This window comes from Pelophylax lessonae, assembly GCF_965119305.1.
Source record: "Pelophylax lessonae genome assembly, chromosome: 8".
Lineage (NCBI taxonomy): Eukaryota > Metazoa > Chordata > Amphibia > Anura > Ranidae > Pelophylax > Pelophylax lessonae.
Window position 1 is genome coordinate 22,841,779 of NC_138775.1, and position 26,299 is coordinate 22,868,077.

General features: G+C 41.1%; 1 protein-coding gene across 1 annotated transcript in view; it reads left to right on the forward strand.

The window, feature by feature from the left end:
* Positions 1-25,829, forward strand: part of LOC309561446 (sodium- and chloride-dependent creatine transporter 1-like) — a 109,946-nt gene extending 84,117 nt beyond the window's left edge. The window contains exons 9-14 of the mRNA XM_082265366.1: positions 719-831; positions 6,301-6,438; positions 11,298-11,400; positions 17,604-17,704; positions 21,376-21,546; positions 25,275-25,829. Of these exons, the coding sequence (XP_082121492.1) occupies positions 719-831; positions 6,301-6,438; positions 11,298-11,400; positions 17,604-17,704; positions 21,376-21,546; positions 25,275-25,418 (770 nt within the window). The 3' untranslated portion in view covers positions 25,419-25,829. The remainder of the gene's footprint in view (positions 1-718; positions 832-6,300; positions 6,439-11,297; positions 11,401-17,603; positions 17,705-21,375; positions 21,547-25,274) is intronic.
* The last annotated feature ends 470 nt before the right edge of the window (positions 25,830-26,299 follow it).

Consider the following 26,299-nt stretch of genomic DNA (forward strand, 5'->3'; position numbering starts at 1 on the left):
AGAGCTCAGGTTGGGTGTCACCACCAATGATGACCGGTATCAGCCTAGTAAGCAGGTAGGAGGCAGAGCCATAGCATTGAGTTTGAAGAACTTCAGGTTCTTAATGGTTATCTCCATTTGAATGCTACTTAGCAATACACAAAGCAGGATAGATGCATTTCAAGAATATAGTTTTACAAACCATTAGGCCAGGATTTCTCAACCAGGGTTCCGTAGAACCCTAGGGTTCTTCCTGAGGTTGCTAGGGGTTCCTTGAGAAATGGGCAATTTCTGCCTCTCAGATAAGTTCCCAATGACACCATTGTTCCTTTTAGCTATCTGTAAGGGAGTAATTCTTCTCAATGATGAGAAGAGTAAGGAGCATTCTTCCCACTGACTGTAACACTAATGCATGAGTTGTAGATTTTTCGTTTTTAGCAGGGGTTCCCCGAGACCAGAAATTTATTTCAAGGGTTCCTCTGTATTGAAAAGGTTGAGAAAGGCTAAGAAACAAAAAAGTAAGCTAACACGAGCGTGCCATCATCCCGAAAAAGTCTGTTCTTATTTGTGCCCATAAAGTCCACCTTGGCCTAATTGTTTTGTTCAACCAGGCATTTTTTCTTTGTTGAGAAAGGCTGATTTAGGCAATCAAAACAGGCTCTCTGTATGTGTTTCAACTTATAATTGTTTGGCTTCAGTTTGTCTTTACCAATTCACGTTATTCTGTCTGTCCTCCTAGGTCCCGGACTGGCCTTTATCGCATATCCAAAGGCTGTGACTTTGATGCCATTTGCTCCAATCTGGGCTGCACTTTTCTTCTTTATGCTCTTGGTTCTTGGTCTGGACAGCCAGGTAATCGCCAGACGTTGTATATAAATGTGAAGAAGGGGTTTGGACCAGTGAATGAATTACAAATTGAAATGGTGAACCGGCCACTTTACCGTATCTAAATTCTCTAGGCCATAATTCTGTTGCATATTTTTGACTGCTAAGTGATTTTTTTTAGCCTCCTGCAAAGTTGTGAAGATTGATGAACATTACTAAATGCATCTAAAAGGAAAGTGAGGCAGGTGTTTATGTTATAGTCGAATTCTAGCCAAGTTTTTTTTTTTTTTTTTTTTTTTAAGTTTTGGATACAGTTAAGAGGAGCTATTTGTTTTAGGTCTTTATTTCTGACTAAACAGTAATCCATCCCACAATGAACCTTTAAACCCTTCATTAGGGTGCACCACTAACTATGAACCCAAGATACAAAAATAGCCAGGGCACCAATAAGTAAAGACCTCAAATCTTTAGATCTTAATTGCAATAACAGCATATTTAGCACATAGATTACATCAAAACCATTGACAATTAACACCGCATTCACACTGAAGCGGCACGACTTCGGGGGTGACCTGTGAAGTCGCGTGCAGCGCGACTTCGGCACGACTTGCACGGACTTCATAAAATGAATGTCTATGCAAGTCGCTCCAGGTCGACCCGAAGTAGTACAGGACCCTTTTTCTAAGTCGGAGCGACTTGTGTCGCTCCTATTAGAACCGTTCCTGTACTACACAATGGACCACGACGGTGCGTGACTTGTCAGGCTGACCAAGTCGCCTGACAAGTCGTATTAGTGTGAGTGGACTCTTAGAGACATTTCATTTGTCACCTTGAAAAAGGAGGCCGTACCGGGCACTTTCACCCCCTTCCTGCCCAGACCAATTTTCAGCTTTCAGCGCTGTCACACTTTGAATGACAATTGCGCGGTCATGCAACACTGTACCCATATGACATTTTTCATTTTTTTTTTTTACACAAATAGAGATTTCTTTTGGTGGTATTTAATCACAAATGTTTTTTTTTTTTATTTATTTATTTTTTAAATAAATTAAAAGAGGCCAAAAACTTGAAACAAAGAAAAAAGTGTTTTTCTACATTTCGGTTATAACATTTTGAAAATAAATCATCTTTCTTCATAAATTCAGGCCAGAATGAATTTAGCTACATTTCTTTGGTGAAAAAAACCCAAATCAGTGTATATTATTTAGTCTGTAGGAAAGTTATAGTCCACAAAATATAGCAAATATCTCATTTCTTGAGACCTGAAAACGCCAGGACAGTACAAAAAAAATGAATAAAAATTACAAATCTAAAAAAAAAAAAAAAATAAATAAATAAAAATTACAAATCTATCCCCTAGTTAGTAGACGCAATAACTTTTGCGCAAACCAATCAATATACGCTTATTGGGATTTTGTTTTTGTTTTTTTACCAATATGTAGCAGAATACAAATTGGCCTAAAATGATGAAAAAATTTGATTTTTTAATTTTTTTCATTGGTAATATTATATAGCAGAAAGTTAAAAAAAATGTTTTTTTTTTTCCAGAAATGTCGCTCTTTTTTTGGTTTATAGCACAAAAAATAAAAATTGCAGATGTAATCAAATACCACCAGAAGAAAGCTCTATTTGTGGGAAAAAAAGGACATCAAATTTTTTTTTGGGTACAGCGTCGCACGACCGCGCAATTGTCAGTTATAATAACGCAGTGCCGAATTGAAAAAAAATGGCTTGGTCATCATAGTAAGAATAATATATGCAAGTATTTTCTGTTTCAAACTTTTTATTAGAGAGAGCAAATACGATACAACGTTTGATATACAGAGGACAACGGTAGATAAACAACCAAAAAAAATTAAGGTAACAGAGAGCAAGAAACAAGCATAACTTCAGGTTAATCATGGTTGGTGGTGACAAAGGTGGTTGCGAAATGGGGGATCTGGGGATGTGCAAGTATTTTCAAAAAAGCACCAGTGGGGCATTTGTTGCCATTACTATTGCAAAGTGGCCACAGAAAGCTGGAACCAATTAAATCCATTAGTACAGTCTTTTTCAAGCTTTTTACCCCAGCGGAACCCTTAAAATAATTTCCACATCGCGGGGATCTCTCATTACAATAAAGTCAATGGGGGTCTACGGGAAAATGTCCCTTATGGTGGTAGTAGGAATGGCATCCTTACGGACAGCCTCAAAAGTTCATTGGTGTCATGCTGCTAACTGGTCTTGGCCCAAGAACTATCAGATGGGCCATAGCTCTAGGAACCCCTAGCAACTTCTGAAGGAACCCTAGGGTTTCACAGAACCCTGGTGGAGAATGGCTTTCCTGATAGATAGGCCAATCACCTCCACTCTATTATGTAGCTAGCACAAACGTTCTTCTTCGGTAGATGAAGGGACTTGGCAAGAATCAGAGCCAATTTAAAGAGCCATGCTTGCAGTTAGCAACAAGCATCTGTTTGATCTCAGGAATCAAGACCATGCCAGGCAGGTGGCCAACTGATTGGACCTCTGCCCAGGCAAGATATTAATCTCATGAGACATAGAAAGCAACCCAAATCATGTTTCTGCTCAGGGTTCTCCTGCCTTTTAAGAGGAATAATTGAATATGTGGCCTACTTGGAAAAGGTTTCTACCAGAGATGTGCTAAAATATTTCAATAAAGTCCCCATTGGAGTGAAAAAAAAACTATTTTACCAAAGCATTTACCCTTTTCAAAAAAAGGTTCTGTCCAGAAAAATGGGAATCATCAAGTTTCAATGGTCTGGACTGCTCTGACTAAAGTGGTGGACCTATGGTCCAAAACCTTGCTCATAATTTGCAGTCTGCTTAACCACTTAAGCCCCGGAAGATTTTACCCCCTTCCTGACCAGGGCCTATTTTGCGATTCGGCACTGCGTGACTTTAACGGACAATTGCGCGGTCGTGCGACGCTGTACCTAAACGAATTTGACGTCCTTTTTTTCCCACAAACGGAGCTTTCTTTTGGTGGTATTTGATCACCTGTGCGATTTTTTGATCATCCGCTATAAACAAAAAAGAGCGACAATTTTGCAAAAATAACAATATTTTTCACATTTTTTTATATGAAATTCCCCCCCCCCCCAAAAAAAATGTAAAAATCTAAATTTTTTAACATTTTCGGCCAATTTGTTTTCTGCTACATATTTTTGGTAAAAAAAATAGCAAAAAGCGTATTTTGATTGGTTTGCGCAAAAGTTATTGCGTTTACTAACAAAGGGAAAGATTTTTGTCATTTTTGTTGTTTTTTTTTTAACGCGTAATGGCGGCGATCTGCAATTTTTTTTGCGGTACTGCGACATTGCGGCGGACAGATCGGATCCTTGACTGACATTTTTGACACTTTTGGGGTGACTAGTGACATTACTACAGTAATCAGTGCTATACATATGCACTGTTACTGTAAAATGACACTGGCAGTGAAGGGGTTAACTTTTTTTGAGAGGGAGGGGTTATGTGTGTCCCTAGGGGCGTGATTCTAACTGTGATTGGCTGTGGCTTGAGGTGTAGGAACAGTGATCAACGGTCTTCATAGTAGAACCGTGTGATCACTATTCATACACAGGGGAGAATGACAGGCGGCTTGTTTACATCGGGTCCGCTGGGCACACGCGCGCGGGGGGGTCCGTGAGCGAGTGGGAGCGGGAGCGCTCCTCCGGCGGCGCGCGCTTGCTCCCCAGAGCCTCATAGGCTACTGACGTACCCGTACGTCACTTTGCCTATGAGGGGCTGACCGCCGCACTATATGTACTTGCTGCGGTCGGCAAGTGGTTAAGGTGACCAGATTTTTTAAAATGAAATCCGTGGACATATATATATATATTTTTTATTGGCAAATGGCACAGGACTGCATAATACACAGAGCGCTGGGAACAGGACTGCATAATACACAGAGCACTGGGTACAGGACTGTATAATAAACAGAGCGCTGGGTACAGGACTACATAATAAACAGAGCGCTGGGCACAGGACTGCATAATACACAGAGCACTGGGTACAGGACTGCATAATACACAGAGCACTGGGTACAGGACTGCATAATACACAGAGCGCTGGGCACAGGACTGCATAATACACAGAGCACTGGGTACAGGACTGTATAATAAACAGAGCGCTGGGTACAGGACTACATAATAAACAGAGCGCTGGGCACAGGACTGCATAATACACAGAGCACTGGGCACAGGACTACATAATATACAGGAGGGTTTTAGCCATAGAGTACAGGGTTCAGAGGTTGGCTATGCACAGAGGACACTTCTGCCCCCACATCCATAGCTCACCCCTGTACCCTTCTCTCACAGATTACCTCTGCAGCCACCGCTCAGCCCTTCCCCCACAACAGCTAAACTCTCCATCTCTCCATGCAGCTGCATCAGCTCTGACTCCTGCTCCCCCACTGCCCTCACCTGTGTACAAACAGACCCCCCCCCCCATCTACTTATCTCCCATTCTCAGCCCTTCACACAGTCAATTTTTGGCTCTGCCTCTCCTCCACTGAACAGCAGCAGGAGCGGCAGTGAGATAGTCCAGCAGGGGGCGTCAGCATCTGAGCCACCAGGCTGTTTCTCAGCCAGCATGGGATGCCCTGTGTACATTAATCTGGCCCTGAATCCAAGGACAAAACTTGGGACAGACTTGGACCGGGGACAGTGTCCTCGGAAACCGGGGTCACCCTAGTATATATACAGTATACAGTCTGCAAAGGTTTTTTTTGAGTGGATTTCTTCTTCCTGTTTTGGCTATGGGACAGGAAGTGAAGGTAAATCTTTCCAAAGATATGGCAAAAATAAACCTTGCAGGGGTTATAACCCTTCCCTTACTTACTCCATCAAAATTGGAAAAAAAAAAGTTTTGCCTATAGTTCTACTTAAAAACAAACACACATTGTTTGCTTTAGGTCAGTTGCCAGAAGCTGAGGGACCCAACATGCAGGAACGTTTAGGTAAAATAGGAATGATCAGATTTTCAGGAACACGTTTTGGTTATCTACTTAGTCTGTGAACTTTCCTATCAACCAAGTCTTCCAATAATAGCCACAAAATTATTTTGCTACTTTGAAAACCTTTGAAAAACTGTACTTAGTATTTCTTTATAACCATAAAGATGTTAGCAGTTACCATATACAATGGGTGGTGGAATGTTTGTATTATAAATTGATTGGCATTAGTTAGGCACCAAGGGAAAATGTTTGGTATTTATGTGATATCTTCAAGTGCTGAGCAAGACCTCCACTCCCTACAGGACATCTACTCTCTCTTCACCTTCCTCTTCTCTTACATGGGCGCCCCACAGAGATGAGGTTGGACACTGGCACCGTCAGGGCACAGGTGGAGGAGGAGACGGGAGACAACCCAGAGGGAAAGCCTGTGTGATGGTAGCCAGGGTCTGGGTACGGGAAACCTCTCATGAACTATAATGTGTTCAGCTGGCCTTCTTACCAGTTTTACTGACTAAGTTCTTCTACTCTCTTGACAGTTCGTAGGCGTGGAGGGATTCATCACTGGCATCCTAGATTTGTTTCCTCACCCACTTGTTGGTGTTGTGCGCAGGGAGGTAATTGCTGCAGTCTGTTGTCTTCTGTGCTTTGTCATCGACCTCTCCATGGTGACCGAGGTAAGGTACTAGGGAAATGTGAAGGGCTGACCCACCAAAGAAAGCGGTCTAATGTCTAAACTGTACAAAAAGAGGGGTTGTGTATATTTTGTTCTGCTGCATAGAGGCCTCCTAAAAATAAGAGATCGTCCTCGACAGACTCTCAGGAATCCAAGGTCTTATTTAACAGTTCATCACTTGGGTCTACAAGAAGAGAGACTATGATAATGGTGTCGAAATTTCAGCTTCGTTAAATACTTATGTAGTCTACTCAGGTTGAAAAAAGTCCATCTAGTTCAACCAATAGAAAACCTACATATGCAGAACCTTTTACCCCGGGATTTTTTCAAAGAGAATAGGTGCAGGTATCCTTCCCCTTTCCGAGTCACCCCATGTCATTGTCCCCTACCCACCTCCGAGCACCTTCCCTAGGTTCCACCCTTTACCTAGAGAATACGGAAAAGCATCATTATTTATTATTATCTTTCCGAGTCACCCCATGTTCTGCTGCATAGAGGCCTCCTAAAAAAAGAGATCCTCCTCAACAGACTCTCAGGAGAGGCTCAGGATTTCAAGGTCTTATTTAACAGTTCATCTCTTGGGTCTACAAGAAGAAAGACTATGATAATGGTGTAGAAATTTCAGCTTCGTAAAATACTTACGTAGTCTACTCAGGTTTAAAAAAGTCCATCTAGTTCAACCAATAGAAAACCTACATATACAGAACCTTTTACCCAGGGCTTTTTTCAAAGAGAATAGGTGCAGGTACCCTCCCTCTTTCCGAGGCACCCCATGTTCTGCTGCATAGAGGCCTCCTAAAAAAAAGAGATCCTCCTCAACAGACTCTCAGGAGAGGCCCAGGATTTCAAGGTCTTATTTAACAGTTCATCACTTGGGTCTACAAGAAGAGAGACTATGAAAATGGTGTCGAAATTTCAGCTTCGTTAAATACTTACCTAGTCTACTCGGGTTGAAAAAAGTCCATTTAGTTCAACCAATAGAAAACCTACATATACAGAACCTTTTACCCAGCACTTTTTTCAAAGAGAATAGGTGCAGGTACCCTCCCCCTTTCCGAGTCACCCCATGTCTCTGTCCCCTACCCGACTCCGAGCACCTTCCCTTGGTTCCACCCTTTACCTAGAGAATACGGAAAAGTATCATTATTTATTATTATCTTTCCGAGTCACCCCATGTTCTGCTGCATAGAGGCCTCCTAAAGAAAAGAGATCGTCCTCGACAGACTCCCAGGAGAGGCTCAGGAATCCAAGGTCTAATTTAACAGTTCATCACTTGGGTCTACAAGAAGAGAGACTATGATAATGGTGTAGAAATTTCAGCTTCGTTAAATACTTACGTAGTCTACTCAGGTTGAAAAAAGTCCATCTAGTTCAACCAATAGAAAACCTACATATACAGAACCTTTTACCCCAGGCTTTTTTCAAAGAGAATAGGTACCCTCCCCCTTTCCGAGTCACCCCATGTTCTGCTGCATAGAGACCTCCTAAAAAAAAAGAGATCGTCCTCAATAGACTCTCAGGAGAGGCTCAGGAATCCAAGGTCTAATTTAACAGTTCATCTCTTGGGTCTACAAGAAGAGAGACTATGATAATGGTGTAGAAATTTCAGCTTCGTTAAATACTTACGTAGTCTACTCAGGTTGGAAAAAGTCCATCTAGTTCAACCAATAGAAAACCTACATATACAGAACCTTTTACCCCGGGCTTTTTTCAAAGAGAATAGGAGCAGGTATCCTTCCCCTTTCCGAGTCACCCCATGTTCTGCTGCATAGAGGCCTCCTAAAAAAAAGAGATCCTCCTCAACAGACTCTCAAGAGAGGCCCAGGATTTCAAGGTCTTATTTAAAGGTTCATCACTTGGGTCTACAAGAAGAGAGACTACGATAATGGTGTAGAAATTTCAGCTTCGTTAAATACTTACGTAGTCTACTCACGTTGAAAAACTCCATCTAGTTCAACCAATAGAAAACCTACATATACAGAACCTTTTACCCCGGGCTTTTTTCAAAGAGAATAGGTGCAGGTACCCTTCCCCTTTCCGAGTCACCCCATGTCTCTGTCCCCTACCCACCACCAAGCACCTTCCCTTGGTTCCACTCTTTACCTAGAGAATACGGAAAAGTATCATTATTTGGTGCTAAGTAGTATGGAATTTGCTAATGGAAGGCAGTAAGGTAGGTCCCCTGCAGCCAGCAACAATAGATCCACACAGCAAAATAGACCCCCATCAGCAACAGTAGATATATCCAGCAGCAATATATTCCCCCCAGCAACAATAGATCTCCTCAGCAACAAAAATCTCACCAGCACCAATAGATCCCTCCCAACAACTATAGACCTCCCAGCAACAACAGATTTCCCCAACAACAATAGATACCTCCCAGAAACAATAGATCCCACCACAAGAAAAGACCCCCAGCAACAAAAGATCGACCCCAGCAACAAAATATCTACCCCAGCATTACCGGATCTACCAGCATCCAGCATCAATAGACCCCTCCCTCTACAGTAAATCTCTCCCATCAACAATTGACCTCCAAAAACAATAGTTCACCTCCACCCACCAGCAACAATAGATCCCTCCCCAGCAACAAAAGATCCACACAGCAAAATCGATCCCTCCACAACAATAGATGTATCCAGCAGCAATATATCCCCCCAGCAACAATAGATCCCCTCAGCAACATAAACTCCCCAGCAACAATAGATCCCTCCCAGCAACTATAGATCACCCAGCAACAATAGATCCTCTTATCAACAACAGATTTCCCCAACAATAGATCCCTCCCAGGGACAATAGATCCCACCACAAGAAAAGACCCCCCAGCAACAAAAGATCTACCCCAGCTTTACTAGATCTACCAGTATTCAGCATCAATAGACTCTCCAGCATCCAGCAACAATAGACCCCTCCCTTAACAGTAAATCTCTCCCATCAACAATTGACCCCCCCAAAACAATAATTGACCCTCCCACCAGCAACAATAGATCCCCCGGTGACAATAGAGCCCCCAGCAGCGAGCATCAATAGACCCTTCAGCACATCCCAGCACCACTTGGCATATACAATCAGTGCTGGATGTGCTGGAACTGCATCCCCCCCCCCCCCGCGTTCCCACTGAAAAAAAGCCTTGCTTTTACCCACAGCCGATCCAGAGGAAGGCAAAACAACTCCAGGTATGGCTCTTGGCTGAAGCCAAGAAAAACAATTCTTCCTGATCCCCCAGAAGGCAATTAGATATTCACTGGATCAACAATCTCTAGTTTACAACCACGTTTTTCTAATATGGCGATGGTATTAGGAAATGTTATCGCAGAATTCTATCTTCTTCTGTTCTGGGTAAAAAACAAACCTATTTCTTGTTGGCGGCTGAATTTTTTTCCCTGCATTTCGGAATATAGTAAAATGTGTCATATGTACATACAAAAAATCTTCCCCTCCTATATTCTGACAACAGGTTGAATTTAGATTCTTTTCAAATGTATCTACTCACCTCCAGATGTAAATATATCGCTGTTTACAGTGCAAAATAGCTCCAGCTGAAAGTTACACACACAGGTGAATGTTGCTTTTCCCCCCTCCCCACCATTGTCAGACTAAGGTTTCATTCACAAAGAGAAAGAGAGAGAGAGAGAGAGAGAGAGAGACCATCAAAGCAGGCAGCCATCGCTGTGTCCTCTCTTTAGATAATCCACAGTACTCTGGGAATCCTTTGTCATGTAATATTTGAAATGCTTCTTTGTAAAACAAAATATTTACACTATATTGTCAAAAGTATTGGGACGCCTGCTTTTACACACACACATGAACTTTAATGGCAATCCAGTCTTAGTCCGTAGGGTTCAATATTGAGTTGGCCCACCCTTTGCAGCTATAACAGCTTCAACTTTTCTGGGAAGGCTGTCCACAAGGTTTAGGAGTGTGTCTATGGGAATGTTTGAGCGTTCTTCTAGAAGCGCGTTTGTGAGGTCAGGCACTGATGTAGTTGAGAAGGCCTGGCTCGCAGTCTCCTCTCTAATTCATCCCAAAGGTGTTCTATCGGGTTGAGGTCAGGGCTCTGTGCAGGCCAGTCAAGTTCCTTCACCCCAAACTGGCTCACCCATGTCTTTATGGACCTTGCTTTGTGCACTGGTGCGCAATCAGGTTGGAACAGGAAGGAGCCATTCCCAAACTGTTCCCACAAAGTTGGGAGCATGAAATTGTCCAAAATGTCTTGGTATGCTGACAACTTAAGAGTTCCCCTCAATGGAATAAGGGGCCAAGCCCAACCCCTGAAAAACAACCCCACACCATAATCCCCTCTTTTCACCAAATGATTTGGACCAGTGCACAAAGCAAGGTCCATAAAGACATGGATGAGCGAGTTTGGGGTGGAGGAACTTGACTGGCCTGCACAGAGTCCTGATCTCAACCCGATAGAACACCTTTGGGATGAATTAGAGCGGAGACTGTGAGCCAGGCCTTCTCGTCCAATATCAGTGCCTGACCTCACAAACGCGCTTTCTTGAAGAATGGTGAAACATTCCCATAGACACACTCCTAAACCTTGTGGACAGTCTTCTCAGAAGAGTTGAAGCTGTTAGAGCTGCAAAGGGTGGGCCAACGCAATATGGAACCCTACAGACTAAGACTGGGATGCTATTAAAGTTCATGTGCGTGTAAAGGCAGGCGTCCCAATACTTTTGGCAATATAGTGTGTGTGTATACAATATATATATATACAGTATATATATATATATATATATATATATATATTAAACAGATAAACATTTGTCTTAAAATAAATTGAACCCCCCCCCCCCCAAATCATTTTAATCCCCCTTTAATTCCATGTCCTGGTTGTCTATGTTATGATTGTAGGGTGGGATGTACGTCTTCCAGCTCTTTGACTACTATTCTGCGAGTGGCATCACACTGCTGTGGCAAGCTTTCTGGGAGTGCGTGGTTATTGCATGGGTTTATGGTAAGTCATACACTACAAAACTCACAACACAAAGTCATTACAGTCAGACGTAGCAGGTAAAGGTCTAAAAAACACCAGAAAAGAAATAGCTGCACACAGAAACCAATTTTTTTTTTTTTTTTTTATAGCTGAACAAGCAAGCAGCTAAATATATGTAACTGTTTTGCTTTGTTTTTTTAAGGTTCTTTGCTGTAAAAGCAAGGAAGCAATAAAACCTCTGTAGTGTAGTAATGTGATTTACTAAACAAAATGCTGTACAATACAAACTATTTACAATTATAGGAATACAAGACTGACAAATATACACATGCACATGCTACCTAAACTTCCTAGGGAATGAGCATGAACAATGGTCTGTATAAAACAGGAATACACTAAAGTTACTTTAGTTCAGGTTATAGAGGATTTACGATCTCCATAGGCAACCAGGACCCCAGGCTGTACTCTATGAGAGATTGCAGGAAATTGGATGAGAGTGTCATCCTCAAGTGAAGTTTCTTTTGGCACAGTCCTTTCTTGCTGTTATGTTGTTATGGAGGCCTCAGCTTATGTTGCTGGCCTTTTATTTAGAAAGTTTACATTACTCCCAACTTTATGAGATGGGAACGAGGGACATCTATTAGCAAAAGTAAGTAGGCATAGGACACACACCTTGCCACGCCTCCCTTAAAGGAGAACTATACAAAAAAAATGATTGGTTAAGTTGGCCTCCTGTTAAACCCACAATTGCTTTTTTTTAAGCACTACTATTCCTTTATACTGGCTTTTGAAATGCAGAAATTTAGAAATTAGATGAAAAGTTTAGCACTGGGAAACACTTTTTTTAAATATATAGCTACACTGTATAGATTATTCTAGAATGAGGGACAAATGAGGAGGAAGGAGGGACATAGGGATATGGTTCCAAATGAGGGACAGTCTCTCGAAATCAGGGACAGTTGGGAGCCATGAGTTTACCCATTCCCTCATGGCTATGGCCCCTTTTCACTATTTCCTTTACATTAATTTTCTATGGGTGAAACATTTCCCAAATCAACCTCTAGATGTCACTATTGTATCATGCATGCTATTAGTCATATCATATACCGTATGCCAAAAATCCAAGCTATTGTTGACCCCTATTTATACAGCTGTTTGACAAAGTTTGACCAGAACTTCTCTAAAAAACAGTGGGAGCAGCTAAAAATATGTACATTTCCCATTCGACTCATTGACATTAGCCCAACATATAACAATATTATCGATTTTCCCATTGTATTGAAGGACAGCTTGTGCAATTGTGTCCAACAGCATTTGTTTGAGAAGAGTTCACTCAAAGAATTCTGAACAAACAACAAACAGATTTATATATAAGTTTGAAAAAATCACAAGACTATACAGTTACAGTATAATGTATGTGTGTGTGTGTTTGTGTATATATATATATATATATATATATATATATATATATATATATATATATATGTATATATACAGTATTTATACATATACACTGCTCAAAAAAATTAAAGGAACACTTTTTAATCAGAGTACAGCATCAAGTCGATTAAACTCCTGGGATATTGATCTGGTCAGTTAAGTGGCAGAAGGGGTTGTTAAACCGTTTTTAGCTGCTTTGGTGTTAATGAAATTAGCAACAGGGGCACTAGATGGGCAACAATGAGACGACCTCCAAAGCAGGAATGGTTTTACAGGTGGAGGCCCCTGACATTTTTTTCCCTACTCATCTTTTCTGACCATTTTTCACTAGTTTTGCATTTGGCTAGGGTCAGTGTCACTACTGGTAGTATGAGGCGATACCTGGACCCTATAGAGGTTGCACAGGCAGTCCAACTCCTCCAGGATGGAACATCAATACGTGCCATTGTCAGAAGGTTTGCTGTGTTTCCCAGCACAGTCTCAAGAGCATGGAGGAGATTCCAGGAGACAGGCAGTTACTCTAGGAGAGCTGGACAGGGCAGTAGAAGGTCCTTAACCCATCAGCAGGACCGGTATCTGCTCCTTTGTGCAAGGAGGAACAGGATGAGCACTGCCAGAGCCCTACAAAATGACCTCCAGCAGACCACTGGTGTGAATGTCTCTGACCAAACAATCAGAAACAGACTTCATGAGGGTGGCCTGAGGCCCCGACGTCCTCTAGTGGGCCCTGTGCTCACTGCCCGGCACCGTGGAGCTGGATTGACATTTGCCATTGAACACCAGAATTGGTAGGTCCTCTACTGGCGCCCTGTGCTTTTCACAGATGAGGGCAGGTTCACCCTGAGCACATGTGACAGACATGAAAGGGTCTGGAGAAGCTGCGGAGAACGTTATGCTGCCTGTAACATCATTCAGCATGACCGGTTTGCTGGTGGGTAAGTGATGGTCTGGGCAGACATATCCATGGAGGGACGCACAGACCTCTACAGGCTAGACAATGGCACCCTGACTGCCATTAGGTATCGGGATGAAATCCTTGGACCCATTGTCAGACCCTACGCTGGTGCAGTGGGTCCTGGGTTCCTCCTGGTGCATGACAATGCCCGGCCTCATGTGACAAAAGTTTGCAGCCAGTTCCTGGAGGATGAAGGAATTGATACCATTGAATGGCCCCCACACTCGCCTGACCTAAATCCAATAGATGACCTCTGGGACATTATGTTTCTGTCCATCCGACGCCCCTAGGTTACAACTCAGTCTGTTCAGGGGCTCAGTGATGCCCTGGTCCAGATCTGGGAGGAAATACCCCAGAACACCATCCGTCGTCTCATTAGGAGCATGCCCCGACGTTGTCAGGCATGCATACAAGCACTTGGGGGGCCATACAAACTACTGAGGACCATTTTTAATTGCAATGAAATTTTAGCAAAATGGACTAGCCTCATTTTTTTCACTTTGATTTTTGGGGTGTCTTTGAATTCAGCCCTCTGTAGGGTGATAATTTTCATTTCCATCAAACAATGTGGCATCCTTCCGTTCCTAACACATTACCCAGTCCATACCAGTATAGATCCTAACACATTACCCAGTTCATACCAGTAAAGATCCTAACACATTACCCAGTCCATACCAGTAAAGATCCTAACACATTACCAAGTCCATACCAGTATAGATCCTAACACATTACCCAGTCCATACCAGTATAGATCCTAACACATTACCGAGTCCATACCAGTATAGATCCTAACACATTACCCAGTCCATACCAGTATAGATCGTAACACATTACCTAGTCCATACCAGTATAGATCCTAACACATTACCCAGTTCATACCAGTATAGATCCTAACACATTACCCAGTCCATACCAGTATAGATCCTAACACATTACCCAGTCCATACCAGTATAGATATCCAGCATGAGATCTTTCCCCATTGAGATCTGATGTGTTTTCAAGGTGTTCCTTTCATTTTTTGAGCAGTGTGTGTGTGTGTATATATATATATATATATATATATATATATATATAGTATATGCACATGGTATATAGCAGGGGTAGAACTAAAGGGGTTGCAGGGGTTGCAATTGCAACCGGCCCCATGCTCCAGGGGGCCTGTGCGGCTCCCCTGTACACCTGGATAGGAGGGGCGGCGGGGGCAGCATGTAGAGAAATCACCGTCCTCCTTTTTCCTCCTGTAGCTGCAGCAGGAAAATGCGGGAGATTGGTTCCTCTGTATGCTGCCCCTGCCACTCCTCCTATCCAGTTCACTTGTATTCTGCTGTCTCTGGGACCCTGTGTGCTCCCCTGGTCCCCCCTCCCCCTCAACTGTGCTCCCTTCCCTCACCTGCCGTCTGTCAGGGGATGAGTCAAAAAATATAATAAAATGATAAAAAATAATACAATTAAAGTACCAAAAAATAAAAACTACTGACACCAATTGGTGAACTTCCAGGATCGCACACTTGCGGCCGGGCCCTGGCATTCCACCACCGTGGGGAGGCCCCAAGATGGTAGGAAGGGGGACCACTGCAGAACTTGTGAAAGGGTCCCATTGCGGGACCATAATAAAGGGCCCCACAACGAGAGTAAAGGGCCCCAGGATCAGTGAAAAGAGCCCCAGGCTTGAAGGGAAGGGCCACAGCCAGGGGTCCGGGGGGCCTTCATGGTTTCTTGCACCGGGGCCCTGAAGGTTATAGTTATGCCTCTGATCAAATGCAACACAGTAAGTGAGCTGTTTTACCTGCCAAAGGATTTGTATTTTTGTCCATCCAGTCCTGAGATTAGGACAGCTTTGCCACACAGCACAGCCCTGTTTCTTTCTCTGCTGCAGTTCAGTAATTGTCCCTTTCACAGTCCATGATCGAAAATTGAAATCAGGAGGCAGAAGACTGATGAGCTCAGCTTTTTATCACTCTGCTCTCTCCTCCTATTAGCATGCTAAATGCATGTCTAAGCTTTGCGGTACAGGGACTGCAAGAGGTTGATACCAGGTCAAATTCAGGTACCTATTCTGCTTGCATTTAAAAATGCATGAATGAATGCACAGTTGCATTTATTTGTGTATTTTATATCTGCTTGGAGTTCAGCTTTAAAAAAAAAAAAGAGTGCATGTTCATGTGTTGTTAAGCGCTGCATAAATTGACGGCTCTATATAAGTACCTGTAATGAATAAATGATCCAGTATGTACCAAGGCTGGTATATTTAACATTACACACCGCCATCTAGTGGATTGTTATGATATTCCATTAATATAGCAGTGTGTCGCAGCCTGAACATGCAGAAAGTTTGGATTATACTCCTTATTGGATAACTTCAAGTGGTATAAACATGTGATATATTGCAGCTCACCAATTCTTAGGTGTAGCGACTGCATTTATTTATTTTTTAGCTATTATTTTCTTTTATTTTCACCTGGTGATCCTGCCAGAAAAACACTTTCTATCTTATGGTGGCCCCACCCTGGATGGAAGAGCAATGGAGACCAGCTTTGGTCAGCAGCATTGTCAGTCGGGGGGGGGGGGGGGGTGTTATACGGACGAGCAGATTTAGATGGACTGTACATTAGTCAATAAAAATTTAAAGCTGAACTCCAGCTAAAAATTATTAACCACTTGCGGACCACCCGCCCGCCCGCCTGCAATGTACTGCAGATGGGCAGGCCACACAGGCAAAACAACGTACCTGTATGTCGCTGCCTGCTTCCGGGTTTACGGCGCACGGGCGCAAATCCTGGCCAATGATTCACGCCTGGGACCTGCTGATCGGCTGTGTCCAATCAAAGCTCAGAGCTCTGTTTTGACAATCAACAGAAATCTCTGTACAGAGGGAATGATCTCTCTGTTTATCTCTCTGGTAATATAATAAACATTTGCTATAGGGGTTGTATACCGCTTTATTTTGTTTGCCTTTTACTTAGGCTGCATTCACATGTCAGCGTATGGATCGCGGGCAGAATCGCCGCGATTCCGCCCGCGATCCGGAAATCATTGCAAATCGCGGGACGCCTGTGCGTTGCCCGTGATTTGCAATAGCACCCCAAATGCTGAGCGATGTTGCCGCGATTTCCGCCTGCCGAATTGCGGTAACATCGCGCAAAAAAAAAAAAATCGCGGGATGCATTACGCCCAAAAAAGTACAAGAGCTTCTTTGGAGCGTAATGCGTCCTGCGATTTTTTTTTGCGCGATGTTACCGCGATTCGGCAGGCGGAAATTGCGGCAACATCGCTCAGCGTTTGGGGTGCTATTGCAAATCACGGGCAACGCACAGGCGTCCCGTGATTTGCAATGATTTCCGGATCGCGGGCGGAATCGCGGCGATTCTGCCCGCGATACATACGCTGACATGTGAATGCAGCCTTAGTCTATTTCAAACTACACGTCCATCTAAGACTACACGGTGACAACACTGCTGCGCAAATTCCAGTGCAGAACAAATGTTGTCACCCCGATACAGGAAGTGGAAAATAACAGCTCTATTGGCAGGATCAACAAGTAATAAAACAATGTTACCGGTGGGAATCATAAAAAAAACAAAAACTGCTAGTGACAAACTGCAGCGTTTATTTTTATTTTTTCCTTGAATTGTTTTCCTATAAATCCACTTTAAAGCAATATTCTGATTGGTTTTGGAATACACAGCACATTTCTGTACGCTATATCATAAAATGTTAAATTATGGTATTTTATTTAGATTTATTTCCCTTCAGAATTATTTTTTTCAACAATTAATAAATGTTGTATGCGTGTTGGTAATTAGTGTAACACAGAATTGTGCTCCCCAGGGGCGGACAGGTTCATGGATGACGTTGCTCGGATGATTGGCTACCGGCCTTTGCCGTACATGAAGTGGTGCTGGTCTGTGATCACCCCCCTCGTCTGTGTGGTAAGTGAGGCAGGCATTGCCAAATTTATTTTCATTGTGATTTTACTGAATGCAGGACCTTGAAAATATAGATATAAGCACTTTTTATTACAATGTTAATAATAAATTGCATTATTATTATGATCATGATTATTATTATTATTATTATTAATAATAATAATAATTTTTAATCATTTTATTCATTTTATAGCACACATAAATAAATATAAACACATTGCATTATTATTTTGACCTTTAAATACATTTTTAATAATATAACTTTTTCATACATTTTTAATTAATTAATTTTGAATGAATTGTATCATAATTATTTTTTTATTATTATTATTTTTTATTGATTCAAAAATAAAATAAACCCCACCATCATCACTGTCAATAATAAATGGTGTATCGCTTATCAGTTCATTTATCACACTAATTAAATTTCAATAAAAAGCTAAATTTCAATAAAAGCTAAAGCTAAAAAAAAAAATATATATATATATATATATATATATATATATATATATATATATATATATATATATACACACACACACACACAAAAAAAAAAAAAAAAACAACAAATATGCCACAAGTGCAGAAAAGGTCTCTATGCTTCTTCCTTTAAAATCAAACAATGTGCAGAACTTTTGTGAAAACCAATTTTTGATAAGTTGTAATATAATAAATGTTTGCTTATGGGTCATTTACTTCTATTACAAATTACAAGTCCATCTAAGACTACATTGTGACAACTATATTACTGGTGGGAATCATAAAAAAATAAATACATTGCAATAATTATTTTGACCTTGTAATACAATTCTAATAATAATATGTTTTTCATAATTTTTTAACATTTTTATTTAATTATTTTTGAATGAATTGTATCATAATTATTTTTCATTATTATTATTTTTTAGTTATTAAAGAAAAAAAAACAACCCACAATCATCACCGTCAATAATAAATGGTGTAGTGCTTATTAGTACATTTATCACACTAAATAAATTTCAATAACCAAAATTTATAATAAAAAATATATCTATATATACAAACAAATAACAAAAAACAAAAAAAACAAAAACAAAATACGCCCCAAGTGTAGAAATGGTCTCTGTGCTGCTTCCTTTAAAATCAAACAATATGCAGAACTTTTGTGAAAACCGATTTTTGGTAAATTGTAACATAATAAATGTTTGCTTATGGGTTTAATACCACTTTATTTGTTTGTCTTTTACTTAGTCAATTTCAAATTACAAGTCAATCTAAGACTACACGGTGACAACACTGCTGCGCAATTCCATTGCAGAATAAATGTTGTCACCCTGCTACAGGAAGTGAAAAATAACAGCTCTGTTGGCAGGATCAACAAGTTCTAAAACGATGTTACTGGTGGGAATCATAAAAAAATAAATACATTGCATTATTATTTTGACCTTTTAATACAATTCTAATAATAATATTTTTTCATAAATATTTTTTTAATTTTTATTTAATTATTTTTGAATGAATTGCATCATAATTATTTATTCATTATTATTATTTTTTAATTATTAAAAAAAAAAACCCACCATCATCACTGTCAATAATGAATGGTGTAGCGCTTATCAGTATATTTATCACTCTAATTAAATTTCAATGAAAACCAAAATTTATAATAAATATATATATATATATATATATATATATATATATATATATATATATATATATACAAACAAATAACAAAAAAAACAAAAACAAATACAAAATATGCCCTATGTGCAGAAATGGTTTCTATGCTTCTTTCTTTATGCAGAACTTTTGTAAAAAACTGTTTTTGGTAAGTTGTAATATACAGTAATAAATGTTTGCTCATGGGTTTAATACCACTTTATTTGTTTGTCTTTTACTTACTAGTCTATTTCAAATTACAAGTCCATCTAAGACCACACAGTGACAACACTGCTGCGCAATTCCATTGCAGAATAAATGTTGTCACCCTGCTACAGGAAGTGAATTAAAAAAAAAAAAAAAAAAAACACCATCATCACTGTCAATATTAAATGGTGCAGCACTTATCCATACATATATTTCACTAAATAAATCTTAATAAAAAACAAAATTAATGCAAAAAAAATCCCAAAAAAAAAAAAAACCCAGCCACATTCGGGGTTACCCTGTAGTAAAACGTACCTTGTCTATACGATCCCCTGATGTCCTTCGGCCGATGCCGGTGTTCTATTAGAATACCGCTACCTATCAGATTCTGCAACCGGAAGTGACATTGGTACGAGAAAACTTACTGCGCATGCGCCCTGCATTCCAACATGGCCGGTCTGCATTTTTTTATGAAGTGCACATTTTGATGTTTTATATATTACACCTTTAATATTTTTGATTATTTATGCACTTTGACTTATCCACTTTTGGAGTGGGTATTTGCACATATTATTACACTTTTTATGATTTATGTGATTTAAGGTGACACTGTGAGTTTTTTATTCTATTTTTTTCCCTATTTTTTCCCTATTTTTGGTTAGCACATTGGTTCATCTATCCATTTAATGTACTGCTTTGACATTCAAAAATACTGGCATAATCAGACCGCCAGGGAGGTTAATGACCAGATAGAGCTAGGACAATATGTGGAATAATTAATGGGGGGGGGGGGGGGGGGGAGTACTGCCCTTTAAAGGTAATGGATGCGATTCGGTGTGGTTTAAGGGTTAGAATCTATGTTTCTCCTTCAAAACTCGAAATGCATTTAAATAAGCTAATAAATGAATAAATAAATATTCATAATGTTCAAAAGAGGGGGAAAAAAATGTGCAATATTAGGACCTCAGTGTAAACCTTAAATAAATAAATAATCAAAATTTGATATTAATATTATTCAAAGGACGGAAATCAATAATAATCAATTTTAAATCATGAATGGAAATCTAGGATCAATAATTAATAATTTATATAAAGTAAAAGTATATATATGTGCAAAGTGACTGGGTTGTAATTCAACATATATAATAAATATAAAGTGCTTATAATATTACCAAGTTGTGGAATTGTGCAATTATCCGATTTTTCCAGGTGCAAGTGCAAACAGATCAAAGTAGGGACTAAAGTGTTAACTTTACAAATTGATTATATTACAAATAATATTCAAAAATAGAAAAATTATTAATTAAATGTGCTTCAGTGTCCGATTAAAAAGTGACAGTATCCCAGTCTTTAAATTCTGTTATTTCGATACAACTCTTTCACCTCTAATGCTCTTGAGTAACCCCTGAGGAAGTCACGTGGTATCGTGACGTAACGCGTAGGGCGTACACGTGTTAAATAATATTAATATCAAATTTTGATTATTTATTTAAGGTTTACACTGAGGTCTTAATATTGCACCAATTTATTTTCCCTCTTTTGAACATTATGATAATTTATTTATATATTTATTAGCTTATTTAAATGCACTACGAGTTTTGAAGGAGAAACATAGATTCTAACCCTTAAACCACACCGAATCGCATCCATTACCCTTGAAGCGCAGTACTCCCCCCCCCATTAATTATTGATCAGACTGTTTGAAGTACCAGTTACTGTACGAGCAGCATCAGGGGTACAACTATATTTAATCTACCCATGACAGCGCAAGAATCATTTTTATACAATATGTGGAATAACCTTTTGTGGTTTATTTTTTTTTTCAGGGCATTTTTGTGTTTCATGTTATCAACTACAAACCCCTAACTTACAACAAGACTTACATCTACCCGTGGTGGGGTGAGGCCATTGGCTGGGCTCTGGCTTTGGCCTCCATGCTGTGTATTCCAATGACTGTGGTCTGCAAGATGCTGAGATCCAAAGGCTCTCTTCGGGAGGTGAGTGTGACTTCAAAGCGGCTACATTTTAGCTCTTGTAGTTTATTTTAGAGTTTCCAGTGTGATCAGGTGTTAAAGCAGACCTGCACTAGAATACCACCACTAAATATGGACCATCCTGCCCCAGTAGACTAATTTTTTGGCAAAAGAAGAATTTAACCACTTCCGCACCAGCCGCCGCAGTTGTACTGCGGCAGGCTGGCGCTCCCAGGCAAAGCGTCGTACATGTACGGCGCTCGCCTGGGTGGAGCTAGGGGGCGATCGTGTGCCGCGGAGGCGCGCACCCACCCCACGCTCATCAGCTGGGGAGCCAGCGCGGGTGCACGGCGGCTCCGATGGCCGCCGGCCACTTGCGATCCCCCGCAGCTGAGGGAGAAAGACAGACAGCTGATGTAAACACAACCGTCTGTCATTCTCACTGAAGTGATCACAGAGGCTATGTGATCCTGCTATGTAGGATCGCATGTCTCTGTGATTACTTCACAAGCCATGCCCCCTGACAGTTAGAATCACGCCCCTAGGGACACGCTTAACCCACTGATCACCAGTAATGATCAGTGATCACCAACCTCACAAACTATGTAACTATGTAACACTCCTAAATCTTGTGGACAGCCTTCCCAGAAGAGTTGAAGCTGTTATAGCTGCAATGGGTGGGCCAACTCAATATTGAACCCTACGGACTAAAGCCCCGTACACACGCGCCGAAAATTGGCAGGGAATTTTCGGCCGATTTTCGGCTTGTTAGTATGATGCTTCTGACAACCAACTCCGACTTTTCGCGCGAAAAAAATCTGGTGTGCAGGCTATAAAATATTTGTTGGCCGCTTTTCGTGCAGTCAGTACAGATTTCGACAGGGAAAAATCTGATGAGCAAGTCTGGGCATGCTCAGTGAAGAAAAAACACAAAGAAAACAAACCAACACATGACATCACTTCTGAAGTAGAATTTTGTTGGCTGAGAAAATTTGTGTGCAGTCTAGGCACCTTCCAACCAACAAAACACAACTTGGACAAAAGTCGGCCGATCGGTCGGCCGATAATCGTTGCGTGTGTACGGGGCTTAAGACTGGGATGCCATTAACCGCTTGCCGACCGCCGCAAGTAGATATACTGCGGCGGTCGGCCCCGGCCAGGCAGAGTGACGTATATATACGTCACTAGCCTGTGACCGGCTTGTGAGCCAATAGCGGGCGAGCGCGCACCCGCTGAGGCGAGCGCCCGCCCCGGCTCGTTCACTGAGGAGTCCACGCGTGTGACCGGCGGACCCGATGTCCGCCAGTCACACTACGATCGTCGGTAGAGAGGGAGAAAGGCGGGCGGCTTATGTAAACAAGCCGCCTGTCAATTCTCCCCTGTGTAAAAATGGAGATCAGACGGTTCTACTATGTAGAACCGTTGATCTCTGTTTTTACAATAGTAGACCTGTCCCATCACAGTAGAAAGCACGCCCCTAGGACACACTTAACCCCTCCCTCTCCAATACAGTTAACCCCTTCCCTGCCAGTGTCATTTTTACAGTAACAGTGCATATGTATAGCACTGATTACTGCAGTAATGTCACTGGTAACCCCAAAAGTGTCAAAAATGTCAGTCAAGGGTCCGATCTGTCCGCCGCAATGTCGCAGTCACGCAAAAAAAATCGCAGATCGCCGCCATTACTCGTTAAAAAAAAAAACACCAAACATGACAAAAATCTTTCCCTTTGTTAGTAAACGTGATAACTTTTGCGCAAACAAATCAAAATACGCTTTTTGCGATTTTTTTTACCAAACATATGTAGCATAAAACAAATTGGCCGAAAATGTTAAAAAATTTAGATTTTTACATTTTTTTGGGGAATTTCATATAAAAAAATGTGAAAAATATTGTTATTTTTGCAAAATTTACGCTCTTTTTTTGTTTATAGCGCATGATCAAAAAATTGCACAGGTGATCAAATACCACCAAAAGAAAGCTCTGTTTGTGGGAAAAAAAGGATGTGAAATTCGTTTAGGTACAGCGTCGCATGACCGCGCAATTGTCTGTTAAAGTCATGCAGTAAAAAATCGCAAAAAACCCCCTGGTCAGGAAGGGGGTAAAATCTTCCGGGGCTTAAGTGGTTAAAGTTCGTGTGTGTGTAAAGGCAGGCGTCCCAATACTTTTGACAATACAGTGTATATAAATAGTTTGTTTCTCAGTTGTGGATGGAGGTTGCCACCATACAATTGCACATACTTTAAAAAAATCCTCTCTTGGGACTTTGGGCTCCATCTTGGCCTGCTGGGCCAGATATGTGCCAACAAATGCTACACACATTTTTGGAATACAGTAAGCCCCCTTCCATTGCAGGGGTTACGTTGCAGACCCACCCGCAATAGGTGAAAATCCCCGAAATAGAAATACCCTATTTAAATACACTCTAGGCATGTTTTATAACTTTCACTGTACTTTTAGAAGCATTTTTAAGGTCTTTAAACACACTTTTAAAACAATAGAAACTCATTTAACCTCTTTACCACTGCTCACATTGCTGCTACTGCAGCAATGTGGCTCGTTATCGTCCAGCGAGGTAGACCTACGTCGCTGGACTCCGCCCCCTGTTTTCAGTCACAGCGGGAGTTGGGCCAGGGGAGGAGCGGCGGCGATCGCCGCCGCTGCTCTTCCCCGATCGTCGGGGAATCTAGTTTGGAGATCCGCCCGCTTGTGTAAACAGAGTGGGCGGATCTCCTCAGTGACAAGGAGTGACAGATTGCAGGGTTAAGCATAGCTGAACATGCAATCTGTTCCTGTGTCACTCAGTCACCTCCCCCCCCCACACGTTAGTAAGCACCAGGCATACATTAACCCCTCCCTCTCCAATAAAATTAACCCCTTCCCTGCCAGTGTCATTTTTACAGTAACAGTGCATATATATAGCACTGATTACTGCAGTAATGTCACTGGTACCCCCAAAAGTGTCAAAAATGTCAGTCAAGGGTCCGATCTGTCCGTCGCAATGTCGCAGTCCCGCAAAAAAAATCGCAGATCGCCGCCATTACGCGTTAAAAAAAAAACACCAAAAATGACAGAAATCTTTCCCTTAGTTAGTAAACGCAATAACTTTTGCGCAAACCAAACAAAATATGCTTATTGTGATTTTTTTTTTCCCAAACATAGGTAGCAGAAAACAAATTGGCCAAAAATTTAAAACAATTTTGATTTTTAAATTTTTTGGGGGGGAATTTCATATAAAAAAATGTTAAAAATATTGTTATTTTTTCAAAATAAACGCTCTTTTTTTGTTTATAGCACAAAAAGTAAAAATCGCACAGGTGATCAAATACCACCAAAAGAAAGCTCTGTTTATGGGAAAAAAAGGACGTAAGTTTCGTTTGGGTACGGCATCGCACGACCGCGCAATTGTCAGTTAAAGTCGCACAGCGCCGAATCGCAAAAAGTGGCCTGGACGTAAGACAGCAAAATCCTCCGGTGGTAAAGTGGTTAAACACATAAAAGATACCGAGAGACAGAGCAAGAGCAATGGAAAACACAAAAATATTTAATTAACAATTATTTAATTAGTAAAATAATATTAATAGGTCTTACAGAAAAAAAACGCAAAATACCGGGACCGCGAAAACTGAACCGCGATATAACGGGGGTTTACTGTACTTTTTTTTTAGATACGTTTAATTGTCCAACAGAAAGTAAAAGGTTCTCTACAGCTAACCGTTCCATTACCTGATTTTTCCTTCTTTTCTTGGCAGCGCTGGCACCACCTGACCACCCCAGTTTGGGGTCACCACCATCTTGAGTACCTCACCCCAGAAGCGGAGACCAAGCTGCTCCCTCCCGACTCTCTGGTCACACTCAACAAGGAGAAAGCCACCCTGTTTGAGACAGTGATCTAAGCCAACCGCCACAGCATCTCGCTGCCAGTAATGCTTTCCTATTACGCTTAGTGCCAACCCATTCATCCTGTGTTTTGTATACGTGCAGCTTTTTGAGGGGTGGCAAGGGGGAGGGGTGGGGGGGTAATGAGATCTTGCACTTTAGAAAGTGTCTAAAAATGGATTCCTAGATTATTATTTTTTATGATGTGACACAAAGGGGGTAACACCTCTTACAGATCCTGCTTCATTCCAGAATAGCTACTATAATTCCCTACCTCTCTTACTGTGACTTCTGTGGGCCAAGTCTACTATTGCACCACTTAACTCTCTACGAGAGCCTTTGCCTGAATGGCCGGGTTGCATGCACTGAGCAGCGCAACAATTGTAAGGTCCCACTGGTGTTTTCTATGTCACTGTAGGAGATGGGTACCTCTTGCTAACACATGTAAAGGGTCCAGATAACCACAAATCCTACCAAGTAGAACGAGTTAAACCCTGTTAAACCCCTGATCCTGCTTTTTTATTCTACATTATGAGCTGCAAGCACAACCCACATTTGAGACCACAAAACTCGCTCTGTTAGTGTTACATATCACTTTCCAGGAGCTAAAAGTACATGCATCTCATCTAGGGAATGGGGATGAGGGTTTGGGTTGCCTATATAAGAAAGGGCAATTGTGATCAGCAAGTCGCCACAATATAGCACGTCCACCAGTAATCCATCAAAATGGTTACAGGCCAAAAAGGATTAAACATTCATCTGAATGCGAAGGAGGTATTGAACAAGTTGTTAGTCCATTTCTAAAATTCAAATACATAAAGGGCCATTGCACTAAATAGATTCTGAAATCCAAGCCATGCAAATAGGATAATGTTCGGAGTTGAAACGCGTAGTGGCT